This window comes from Antechinus flavipes, chromosome 3, assembly GCF_016432865.1.
Source record: "Antechinus flavipes isolate AdamAnt ecotype Samford, QLD, Australia chromosome 3, AdamAnt_v2, whole genome shotgun sequence".
Classification (NCBI taxonomy): domain Eukaryota; kingdom Metazoa; phylum Chordata; class Mammalia; order Dasyuromorphia; family Dasyuridae; genus Antechinus; species Antechinus flavipes.
Window position 1 is genome coordinate 553781181 of NC_067400.1, and position 13405 is coordinate 553794585.

The 13405-nt window shown below is 38.7% G+C and overlaps 1 protein-coding gene across 2 annotated transcripts in view; it reads left to right on the top strand.

Moving 5' to 3' along the window:
• The first annotated feature begins 3562 nt into the window (after positions 1–3562).
• The window catches only part of LOC127555278 (NACHT, LRR and PYD domains-containing protein 12-like), a 167256-nt gene continuing 157413 nt past the window's right edge, over positions 3563–13405 (top strand). Inside the window, exons 1-3 of one of the 2 annotated variants that reach the window (XM_051987504.1) lie at positions 3563–4458; positions 7087–7152; positions 10260–11886. In XM_051987504.1, coding sequence (XP_051843464.1) covers positions 3999–4458; positions 7087–7152; positions 10260–11886 — 2153 coding nt within the window. In that variant the 5' untranslated portion in view covers positions 3563–3998. The remainder of the gene's footprint in view (positions 4459–7086; positions 7153–10259; positions 11887–13405) is intronic. The other variant, XM_051987503.1, reaches the window with a different exon arrangement.

A 13405-nucleotide genomic window follows, 5' to 3' on the forward strand; every position in this document is an offset into this window, starting at 1 on the left:
CTATTGCCTGTCCTTAGGGATTAAAGGGTATGCCAGTGGTGTGTAAAATCTGATACTGTGCACAAAAGTGTGCAAAATGTTTAGAAGTATATGCAGGTCCATTGTATGTTTTTATTGCTTGTGACACACCCATAATTGCAAATGCTTGTGTGAGGAATTCAGTGACCACTTGGGCTATCTCTTTTGCTGCTGGTATTGCAAAAGTGAATCTTGAAAAGGTCTCTACCACAACGTGGATAAAAGACAGGCGACCAAAAGATTTATAATGGTTCATATCTTTTTGCCAAATTTCTTTGGCAAATTTTTGAAGACCACTTGGGATTTTCCCTGGATGGAGCATAGGAGTGTGGAAAGGAAGGCAAGCTGTACAGGTTATTGCTCTTAGCTTCCTCTCTTGTTATTCCAAATTGCAAACGTAAAGCTTGAGCATCCTGATGATATTTAGAATGAGATTCTTGGGCTGCCTAAAATAAATGAATATTGACAGGCATGATTAGAAGGCGATCTGCCTTTGAATTACCATCAAAAATAGGACCTGGAAGTCCACTATATGAGTGGACATGCAAGATATAAATCTTACCTGCTCTTGAAGTTCCTTAAAGAGCTGATATATATTAGAAGCTACAAATTTTATTTGGGCTGTGAGATGCAGAGGGCTGAATCTCTGAAAAGGTGTACTTGAATCAGCAAAGCACTTAAGGCTAATTACCTATTCGATGTTAGATAATGATTCTATATATATATATATATATATATATATATATATATATATATACATTTAGATGAGATGGTGATGTGTTGGCTCTCCTCACCCTTGGTGCTTGCTGAATGTGTGGTGGTGAGGTAATCATAGGCAAGGATTGGAGGGCTGACAGAGAGAGGTCAGAGTCACTCTGCCCCAGGATGAGGAAGAGAGAGACTTAAGACTCCAGAGTCCAGGAATCATCTTTGGCAAGCCTTGGGCAGCTTGCCTGCCTCCTTCACTTCTCCCCCAAAAGACCAAGGACTTTGATTGATCCTTACTCTGACTGAACTTGAGGCCCTCCAGGGAGCTAGCCTGGACATTATAATATGCTTTACTGGTTCTGCTTGTTTCACTCCTCATGAGTTCCTGTAAATCTTTCTAGGATTTCCTAAAATCAGTCTATTTATCATATTTTTCAGAACAATAATATTTCATTACTTTCAAATACCATAATAGAGGGATGCTCAGGGCAGGAGCTGATTGGGATGTTCTGAGCATAAACATTGGGCTAAAATGAATCGGGTAGTTAAACTAATTGTAGGGGCAGGGAAATGACTTTGATCTTTTCTTTTCTTCCTGTCTAAGAAATTAAATTGTCATATGTATTATGTATGCTCTTTAATGACCTATTTCCATTTGGCTCTTTTAGAATGATAGAGAATTCAATTTTTTCCTCACATCTTTAATTTTTGTTTTGGTTGTTAAGCTATGATAAAGTTAATGACCACTAAATGACTCAGACTATTTAATATTGTATAGCTTGTATTGTATAGCACCATTGTCATGTACATCTTCAACTGTCCTCTCACTAAAAAAAATCAAAGAAAAAAAATAAGATATTTATTTTTGATGAGTATATTCAGAATTGAAATTTCAACATGCCGTTTCTAAAATGTTTATCTCATATGACTTTACTTCATTATTTCTTTGCATGCTTGACCTTCAAAAAGCATAAGTGAGAAGATGAAGTGAACATACAATGCAAGTACAGTAGACTAGTTGGAAAACATCAGCTACACGCACTATCATAATGATATTACATGCAGAATAGTAATTTTTCTGGTTCTGAACTCACCTCTGGTGATTAGAATAATTTCTCCAGGTATGAATTACAATAAAAAAAAAAAACAACAAAAAAAACAACAACAACAAAAACCTCAGGCAGGGGTTGACTGCCTCCTAATGGGGATAGGACACAATATACCATCCACACTCTCAGATGTAGGACTAAGTAAGGAGACTCTCAAAATCCTAGATAGGTGAATACCACATCTAATAACCTCAGCTTCATCAGCAATAGTAAATTTTTTTCAAAGCTAAAATTAAACTCTTGTCTATCATGAAACTTAATGTACCTTCAATCTACAATTCTTTAGTTTCCTGATTCCCCGCAAAGGCAGAATTAGAAAAATGGGAGAAAGTTTCAGACAGGGAAATTAAGGTTTGACTTGTGAGACAACCCCTAATTCTCAACATAGGAAGTCTTTAAACATAGGGTTACTGATGACTTGTCAGGACTCTGGTAGAGGAAATTCTTTTGTAATTACAATTTGGACTGGATAACCATTGAGGTTCCTTCCAACGTCAATCTGCTTTAACTTGTCTGTCAAAATGTCTTACTGGTGTGTGGCTGTAAGAGTTGGATAAATCAAGTGGATACCAAAGGATCCAAAGTGGATCCCAGCTCTAGAAAATACTTGGCAGTCTTCACAACTAATCAGAACTGGGATCAAGCCAGTGGAGTAGTAGCTAAGCTTCTAGCATAGATTGACAAATTCAAAAAATAAACATTAATATGGGAATTATTTTAATATCAAAGGATCTTAGATTTAGAACTGGAATGAACATCAAAATTCGTAACTATATAACGATTTAGCTGTAGTAAAATAATCCCATGTTAAACAGACAAGAATTAAATTAATATCTACAAACACTGAGTGATTTCTAATACTTATCTTCTGTTCAAAAGTCTGACACCATTTCTTTGGAAGTAGAAAGGAGCTCTATAAGCCCGAGTGCCATTTTATATTTTTATCTGTTTCATGTTTCATGTACCACCATGTCCAAAGCATTGGTCGCAGTGACCAACCTTCTGATATGATGGTTCTAAATACATAACTTGACTGGTCCTTGAGCAACAGACTTCTTTCAAAGTAGCTTAAAATAAATAACTCTTGTCCTTTGGACTTCAAAAGAGAACAAAGTTCCTGCCTTTCAGTTTTCTAGATTCACTTAAGTCAAAGTCCCCAGGGAGCTTATAACTAGGTGATCCCCCCCCCCTCAATACACACACACTGGTTTATCAGCAATTCTTGTTACATTAAATGTTGAAGATTCCTTCCTTCAAAGGTCAATTCGAAGGCTAATCTCCTCCCTCATTCTAGAAATATTATTTACAGCAATTAGAGAAATATACAGAATTATAAGGATATCCATTATCAAAGAGAAAACAGGTTGATCTATATTTCAAGGAAGGAACTAACTGATGGTCGCGACCAGATGCAGAGCTGGAAGGGCAAGGAAAGTGGGGAGAGGGAGCAAGCATTTAGGAAGCATCTACTAATTTAATTCAATAAGCATTTATTGTAAGCCCGCTGAGTGACAGGTTTTGTGCAAAGTGCTTCACAAATATTATATGGAAAAAGACAGGGACTGCGGAGGTCATTGAGTCTAACTCCTTTCTAGTATTTTACAAATGAGGAAACTGATGCTAAGGTCAAGTGAGTTACCGAATGGAAACAGACAGTAACTGTCATAGATGAAATGTGAATCCAGACCCTCTGATTCCAAGACAGTAAGTCAATGTAGGTCGGAGGCTCTTTTGGAAGATGGGAAGATTCAAATATCTGGGCGGGTATTGTGGTACTGGCTCCACTCTCCAGTCCCATTCTCAGGGACCCAGACTCCTGAATCCCGCTGCTGGGAACTGTCCGCGCCATTAGGAGATAACAGTTAAAAAAAAAAAAAAAAAAAAAAAAAAGCCCGGGTCCTGAATCCAATCAGGCTCCTCTTTCTTCAAGTTTGGTCTGGGGGGTGAGGAGAAAGGAGAGGCGCGGGCGGGACCCAATCCTTGCTCATTAACCCTGTGTTCCGCCGGGCGGGGCTTACTAAGCGCCAAAAGCACTGACCCCAGCATCGCAGCTCTTTCACTTTCTCTTTACTCTAGAGCGAAGTGTTCTGAGGCTGGTCGGACTTGGAGAGGGGCAGGAAAAGCCTGGGATCCCGGGGAGGGGAAAGATGGGGAAAAGGATGGATGGTGTTTGAGGCAGCGGGCGCCGGGAGGACTAATGAGAAACCGGAAGTGAAGCCCGAGGCCATTCCTGTCACTGAAGAAGAAACAAGTTGTAGGTGGTCGCGTGACGGGACCTATGTCCCCCAAGGACACACACAACGTCCCAAAGGAGGGTCCGGCTGGAGCCGTGGCATACAAAAAGGTCGAGGGGATGAGATGGCCGAGGGTACCCGCTGCCGATTGGTTCGGTACTTGGAGGAGCTGACACAGGAGGAGGTGAAGAAATTCAAGCTGTATCTAAAGGATGAGCCCTCCGAGCGCATCCCCCGGGGCAGAGTGGAGGGGGCGGACAGAGCGGATCTGGCAGAGCTCTTGGTCAGTACTTTTGGGAAATGCAAGGCTTGGAATCTGACTAAGAGATTCTTGAAGGACATGGGCCTGTGGGAGCTGTGGGAGCGAGCCAGGAAGGAAGGACTGCAGGGTAAGCATATGCCTGTGAGCGTAACCGCGACCAAGGAGCTCTCCTAGGTCCCACGGGACTTGCGCCTTTCCTTCCTTCTCTTTTCTTCCTTTGTCCCTCCCTCCCTTCTTGCTTCCTTTCCCGGGGATTTTTTCTAAGGTTTCTCCCACGCTAAAATTACCTTGTATTCATTCTGTATAGATTTTGTCTCTACAGGTAGTTTCCCTCTAAGAATGTAAGTCTCTTCACTGCAGGCTCTAAGTATTTCATTTAATTTTTGTGTCTCCAGCACTTGCCCAAAGCGAGGAATATGATAGATACTTAAAGACTCATTGATTGCTGATGTTTGATTTCAGGATTAGAGGATCCTATTGGGAGACTTTACATAAGGCTGAGAAAAGGAAGGAGGGTCATCTCAATGGTTTTTCCCCAACAATCAAGATGGAAGAAGTGGAGTTCAGTAACTGTTCCCTGACAATATAGAGGATGAGCATCTGGGCCAAGAGGAGAGAGTGCTGGAGGCATGAGAATGATCAGGAGGAGAGGGAAGAAAATAAGGAGAGGAAGATGGTGGAAAATAGGAGAATAGAAGTAATGGAGATTTCAGGTGTGATTGAGGAAAGAAGAAAAGCGAGGTGTGGAGAAAGGAGAAGATGAAATGAAGTGGGTCAGGCTTTGACTAGATATTTTATCAGCAAAAGGAAAACATCCCATGTAGAGAATGATTTGACTGCTGTATTTTATCAAAATCACCTGAGTAGAGAGCAGGGATGGAAGTTCCTTTTTTTTTTTTTTTAAATGAAAGATAATCTGCAAGAAACAGATCTGGTGACATGCACTGTAGAAGGGATGAGAAAGAATTTTGTTTCATCAAACAAGTGGGCCATGATCAAAAGATCACCCCATAGTCATTCAGAGAGTTTGAGGCTGACCCATGCCCTCTACATATGTATGCCCACTTCCTCTGGAACCTGATATACAGGTATCCTGGGTCAGGGAAGAAAGAAGAAATAGGTGAAAATAAGAATGGTCCAGTGAAGTTCTGAAATGGAGAAAATGAAGTCAGTAGGCTTTTTGAAACAACAGTTTCACCTCTTACTGGATGTCTCAGACTAGTTCAGTCTGTGTGGGATAGTAGCTACCACAAAAACAGATATTCAGAGTAAAAAAAAGCAAAAAGGAGTTTACTAAGATCACTCAAGGCAGGGCATCTCTCATCTGACAAAGTGTTTGTCAGTAAAGAAGTGCAAAATATAACCTACAGAACACAAGATTAAATATGTCCCTAAAAGCAGGAGCCCCACCCTTTGACTTTTTCTCCAATTGCTTGGGGGAGTCCAGGTTTATACTCCAAACTCAGAAATCTATCCCAGAAACACAAGAATAAATTGCCTTTAAAAGATGTACTTAAATGCTAATTAAGAAATGGGGGAAATTAGAGGGAATGTTCATTCTAGACAAGCTAACACCCAACAGTTTTTTAGCTAGTGCTCTACTTGTTTTTGTAAAGTTTCAAGTCATAATTAGGGCATGAGGTCATATCCCTGGAAGAGGGTCTTCACTCAGTTTACCCCATAGAGCCTTACCAGAAAACACGAGGTCTAAACCACAAACTCTGTGTGCACTTAAACTTCCTCTAAGGACCCTAGTGTGTGTGGATTTGTTTTGCCCACTTTTTATTACTCTTCAGGTTAAAAAATGTTAAAATTCCCCATTTATTTATTTGGCATTCAAACAAGAACCAAAAGGATAATAACCTCAAGCCAAGCATCTAATGAGCCGTAGATGAGAGAATCCTAGATCTTTTCCTTGCCTAACCTGAGTAATACAAAAGATGCTCCCATTCCCTTGAGATCAAGTCCTACCTCCTTCACGAAGTCTTCTGTAACTCTCAGGCCACAGGGATCTCTCTGTCCTCTGAACTCTACATGCCTTTAGTATGCCTAGCACACAATCAGTGTTTAACAAATACTTGGTGATTACTTGGTTTACTGTTCTTTTTATGGGTGTATTTCTGATTTTTCAGGTTAAAGCGTAACTTCTAAAGGGTACAGAGTATGTTCCACATTTGTGGTTGCCCATATTGCCCTACTCAGTAAACCCAAATGTCTGTTGTAAGGGAAAAACAAAAAATAAAGCAAAATGATGGCTGATGGCACAGCATAAGTTGAAGCTGAGGGATGTAATTATAAGCAGCAGTTTCTTCTTTTACAATATTTTATAAAGGAAACATCTGAAATTTTTAAAATGAAATTTTAATGTTATTATTAACATTTTGTAAACATGGAAATATCCCTACCCTAGTGTCTGATATTAAGATGCCTGGGGCCTAAGAAAGGGTAGGAGACAAGAAAAACCCTCCCTGTTGGTGAATGTATGATCACGGGCAAAGACTTTGGAGAGAGGATCACCAATACCTGTCAGGTTGTTTTTTGTAGCCAGCATTGATCGTCTCTAAGACAGCTACAATAACCTTTGTCTATTCTCTTCTTTTTTCTGCCCTAAATAGCCATCTCTGCAGAAATATGTAAGTCGTTAAACAGAAGAGGAAAGATATTTCCTTTAGAAACAAATTCATCAATTACTATTATTTTTAAACTCTTGGTTTATCTCCTCTTAGGCTCATTGCCATATCCATTTCTATTATAGATCCTACAGAAGGGCCAAGACTGAAAACAAATCCAAGAAACAAGAGAAAGCACCAAGAAGGGAAAGGTATGTAGATGATAGAACTGGCTGTGAGTAAAATAAGGCTCAGTTCATTTTTGCCATGTTAATCTGAATCTTAAATTGTCCATTAATGGAGCCCCATCTATAAAACGTAAAGGGATATACCAAAAGAACCTGGAATTCTTTCCTAACATTTAATTAATTGAAATCTTTTTGTGTTATGAGCCAGAACTTGAAACAAAGTACTTAGTGGAATTGAGGATACAATGGTTATCTAGTTCAGCATGGTTCAGTATGATTGATTTAACCTTACAACAAATAATGGTTTCCTAGTGATATAATGATTGCTTTATACTCAGTGTAGAGCATATAAACTGGGACTCAGAAGCCCTCAGGGGCAGAGGCAGAGAAGACAAAGGACTGGGGGCAGGAGCTTAAACTCTCAGAATCAAGGGGAGAAATTCAATTCCATCTTCAGTCTTCCTGGTGGCTGGCCTGGCCTGCTGCACTTTCCCCACTAAGACTAAGGTTAGACTGAAAGGCTCTCCAGAAAACTGCTCAGCATCAGGCAAAGAGACAATAAAGGATTTGGACTTTAACACATGGCTGTCATTGTGGTGATAACTGAACTGAAAGGAAGGCTGCTTACAGAGACCCCAAGAAAACCGTACCAGAGAACTTTACATTTTGGACAAAAATGTTCTTTTAGGAGAACAAGATATCAAAGTTCTGTTTAGTAAAAGAATTAAAGGGTCAGATTCACAATGTATAGTATCTAGAACCAATACGAACTGCTGGAGTTTATTGATGAGAAGAATGACATGATCAGACATTAGGAAGGTCACTTATGTAGTAGTATGATAGATGGAGAAGAAGCAGATTAGAGATGCTGACTTAATCAGGAGATTAATGTACAGGAGAGAGAAAAAATGTTGGACTAATTTAAATTCTTTTATTCTAGAAATTGGAAGGATGGCTTCCAGAGTTCAAGGAATTTAAAATTGAGGAAATTTGATTAGTTTCTCTTAAGTTCACTCTAGTTGTTAACAAATGCCTCTCCAAATGAGTGCTTATATTGTAGCCCTGAATGTGAAATAGAGAAGAGAAAGGGAAACACACTTATTAAATTTCAATGTTGAAAGGAAATTTGCTAATGGAGATTTCATACACTTATGTAGAAAAAACATGGGAAACTGTAGATTTTCTACTCTGTGTCCATATTAGGGTGATGGTTTGGCACTTCGCAAGATTACATTGTTGTGAAAGCTCCAAAGATGGCATATTGACTTTCCTTTTTTTTTTTTTTTTTTTTTTTTTAAACAGGAAAGTCCCCATATTCAATGTGTTTTGGAACTGCTTCTTTCTTTTGTAGGATTTTAATATAGGGATTATTGGCAAAGAAAGGGTTATCTGCACTTCTGCTGTCTGATTTGTTCTTGGGGTTTTTTTTGAGCACAGTACTTGGTTGAAGAACATGAAAGAATGAAAATTTATTGCTCCATGACTAAATTAAAGGTTGACTAATAAGGAGAATATATGCAATCATAGCTTTGCTGCCTGGGCATAAATAGACACTTTAAGGGATTTGTCTTAGGTAAAGAAGGGGAAACTTTACTCATTTTCGAAGGAAAAGGAAAATGAAAACTCAAGGCACAATGAATATTTCCTGGATATGTAATACCTATGTGACAAATGCCAGAAGAATGCCCGAGGATTGTTTTCTATAATATGGGGCCAAAAACCTCACACAGTTGTTTGTGACTTATTTAGATTTTGTTGGTTTTTTTTTTCCCTTGGGATTTTGCATATCAAGACTAACTTAGATTTTGGAGGCAGGGAATAGACTATAAACATAAAGGCCTCAATTATTAATATAGGTGGACCTGTGTATAGACATGTGTATATATTCTACAGTAAGTAATTTTGCTTTATTTATATGCCTAAGGGTGAGGAAGGATAGCATTTGTGGTTACACAGCTCCACCAAGCAAAATCTTATCCTTCACATATAAGAAAACAGAACTTTAGAAACCAGAAAAATGGAGAGGGCCCCAGCCATGAGAAGATTTAAAAGTAGGTAAATATGAGAGGTCATAAAGCAGTAGAACTGAAAATATTTGGCAAATTTTTAGATATGTAGGGTGAGGGACAGTGTATAGTGCAAGATGACACCAACATAGCAAAACTACATGGCAAAAAGATTGCGTGATGTCCCCAAGAGGTAAGTTTTGGGAAAAAGTAATTAGTTCACTTTTGAATGTATTGGGTTTGAGAGTCTGACGAAAATTCAGAAAATTCAATGTGAAGTGTATAATAGGCAGTTGGTTATGTGGTGTTGGAGCTCAGAAAAAGACTAGAGTTAGATAGATCTGGGTATCACTTGTGTAGGCAGAATATTTGAACACTTTGGGAAAGGACTCATGCTTATCATGTCTCAAGTCAGTCAACAGGCATTTATTGAGTACTTACTGTATGCTACTGTGCTTAAGGCTTAGAATAATGAATAAAAGTAGAAAGATAGTCTCTATCTTATAACAGTTGGTGTTCTAGTAGGGAAAGATGAAAAATGAAAAAAAAAAACCCAAAACTTGGCAAGTTGGGTTTAGGAGGAGATACTGCCATCAGGCCTGGTAAAGAAAGTTCTGAATGCAACCTAGAGAGTAATAAAAGAATTGGTTTTGGATTTTTTTTGGTCATTGTTCGTATTCCTGACTCTTGGGAGACTGCCTGTCATATAGAAGCAATAAATGTTTGTGGAGTTGACTTTTGGATTTCAATGGCATAACATGGGCTATGCAGGGGAGGGTAGGAAGTTCCTGAAGGGGAAGGTGGAAGAAAATAAGGATGGGCAAATGAGGCCTTGAAATGTTTTGTAACCTTAGACAAATAAGTCTGTGAATAAGACAGAGACATTGAGGCTTCTGACAAGGGCTGTGTTTATGTTTCAGAAAGATCACTTAAGCTAAGATGCAGGCAAGGTTTGGGGGCTTCCCTTGGAGCCAGATGTGAGGAGAGGGCAAACCTAGATGTAGCACTTCACCTTTATGTGGGCTCTGGGAACAGTGATGCCCTAGTCATGATCTCAGGGACATTTCCCAAAGACCCCCCAGCAAATATAACCCTGAATATCTCTGTTTTCTGTTATGACTTTAGATGAAAGAAACAAGTACCGAGAACGAATGAAAGAGAAATTCCAGCTCATTAGGGAGAGGAATTCTCGTCCTGGGGAGCATGAGCTCTTTCACCACCGATTCACACAGCTGCTGCTTCTTCGAGAATATCGTGACAGGGAGCAGAAGCATCACGAGCTCCTTGTCTGTGGAGGGGAACATGCTGGGTTCATGCAGGAGCGAGGGCAGCTTATAGAGACAGTAGCTTTATTTGATCCTTTTAAGGAGATAGGTGTCCAACCCCGCACTGTTGTGCTGCAGGGGGCTGCTGGTATTGGGAAGACCACCCTGGCCAGCAAGGTGATGTTGGACTGGGCAAAGGGAAACCTCTTCCAGGAGAGGTTCGACTATGTTTTCTATCTCACTTGCAGAGAACTGAACCCATTAGGAGAGAGAGAAATCAGTTTTGCTGATTTAATTGCCAGTGACTGGCCTGGTCCCCAGGCTCCAATGGCAGAGATCATGTCCCAGCCAGAGAGACTTCTGTTCATCATTGATGGGTTAGATGAACTGAAATTCCCCTGTAACGAGAACAGATATGATCTGTGCAAAGACTGGAAGCAGAAGGAGCCAGTATCCATCCTGCTGAGCAGCTTACTGAGGAAAACCTTGCTCCCCAAAGCCTGCTTGCTGCTCACAACAAGACTCACGACTCTGGGGAAATTTAGTCCTTTGTTAGAGAGTCCACGCCATGTGGAGATCCTGGGCTTCTCGGTGCAGCACAGAAAGGAGTATTTCTGCAAATTTTTCAGAGATAAAGATTTGGGTGAAAAAGCCTTTCATTTAGTAAAAGGCAATGGCACACTATTCACTATGTGCTGCGTTCCCCTGATGAACTGGATTGTCTGCACTTGCCTGAAACAGCAGATGGAGAAGGGACAAGATCCTGTTCAGGCTTTGAAAACCACCACTGCCCTCTACATGTGTTATCTTTCCAGTTTAATCATCCCTGATGACAAGAACTTCATCCCTCAGCACTTGAGGGGTCTGTGTCGCTTGGCTGCTGAAGGGATCTGGGATAGGAAAGTGCTGTTTGAGGAGGAGGACCTCAGGAGGAATAACCTGGAGGCGGCTGATGTCTCTGCCTTCTTAGACATGAACATTTTCCAGAAAGACAGTGGCTGTGAAAATTGCTACAGCTTCATTCACTTGAGCTTCCAAGAGTTTTTTGCTGCCATATTCTATGTGATGAGCACAGAGGAAGAAGGGATTTCTGACACCTCCATCCCAGGTGTCAGAGAACTTTTGGAGGAGTTCAGTGGGCTTAATGCCAGCTTTGTGGTTCTGGTGGTCCGCTTCCTGTTTGGCTTCCTAAATGTAGAGACAGCAAGAGAGTTGGAGAGAAAATTCAGATGCAGAATGTCACCCGAAATCAAGTCACAGTTACTGCAATGGGCTCAGAGAGAATCCAAAATAAATGCACAAAACGATTTTTCTATGATTTATCTCCGAGAATTTTATTCTCACTTATATGAGACTCAAGATGCTGAGTTTGTAACACAGGTGCTAGCTAACATCCATGAAATCAAAGTACATGTTTTCAACCAGTATGAGGCCCTGAATGCAACTTTCTGCATTAAGCACTGTTATAGGGCAAGAAAAATATCCTTGTGAGTATCTTCATTTCTTTCTTTTTTTCACTTTACTATTAAATTTCATTAGAAAAAATTTTACATGATTATCACATTTCTCAGAATGTCTTCTAAATTTGTATGTTTACAGAAAATATGCTAAAACTAATATCTGCAATGACACCTTGTTACTGTAAGTTGTCATACTTGTTTAAATCAAAAGTCTTGTGCACTCATGTATGTTTAATGATGATCTGAGCGCCTGCAGCTGTTACTTTTACCATAAATACTTCATTTATTACTTTTTCAAATTTGAGTAATATTGGACAATTATTCTATAGCATATCTACTCCCAAGAGATATTCCTCTATGTAAAACACATAGGGTGCTGTATTTTGTGTGTTAATTTTTCAAAAAGAATGTTCTACAAAGTAGGAAATAAGTATAAGGAAAATAAGAGGTTTACAAAGTACAAATATCTTATCAAGTTATATTTTTATAAAATGACAAATAGGCATCTGCTATAAATCAATGTTTTATAAATTGCTAGTTTACAAAGTTGTGAGTTTTGTCTAACTGTCACTTAACTTATGAAATTGGTGTAAATGATTTTATAAAATAATCAACATAAGTTGTATCTTCATACATCAACCCTTGCATTCCAGTAAGGGTTCCCAAAGCCCAACATCATGAATTACACTCAAATACATTTTTTCAGGAGACCTTATTTAGACAGTTAAAGCAAAATAACTATAACCAAATACATTCTTTCAAGTACATTAAATTTAATTTTTCAATTTTATTATTAGCAGTTAACTTTAAGTGCAATTTCTCATGTTGTAATATCCTTTGCAGTCCAGTTCCCCCCTTTGTTTTAAATATGTAGGTGCAATATACTTTGTTTATAGAATATTTCACTTCCTATAAAAACTGTTAATATATCCTGTAGGTGAATGCCATATTTAAATTCAATCCTAACAACTAAAATTTCAAGTAAAAACACTTGAAAGCCCTTTAATTATTGTTTAAATACTTGAGTATGATCCCTCCCTCATATGGAAATCTATTAAAGTAATTGGAAATAACTGATTCTATCACTGACTCACAAAAGAGAATTCCTGCCTTACAAAACATTAATAGTTTATGTTGTTAGTTGGTTCTTTTGGCCCCCTTTCAAAAAGAATATTTATTCTGCACTATCATATTCTAAATATGCACACTTTGAAAACATAACATGAAAGTCTAAAATAAATTTTGATATGATATTGTTAAATTTTTTGATATGACAAGAATGTGTAGTATTTTCCTTATGAATGTAATAGGATACACTTCATAGTAATTCTACTATATTATTGTACTTCATATGTTATTATTGAACATAAGTAAAACATACCATCTAGAGAAGCAATAAGAAAGTTTAAGGCCTTTGCATGTCATCTATCATCATCACGCAAATTCTAGAATTGTGTAGGTGTAATACTGTTTTACAATATGAATTCACAATATTCCCAGCTATGTTTTAGTAGCCATATCAACTGTGAATACTGGATACATATTT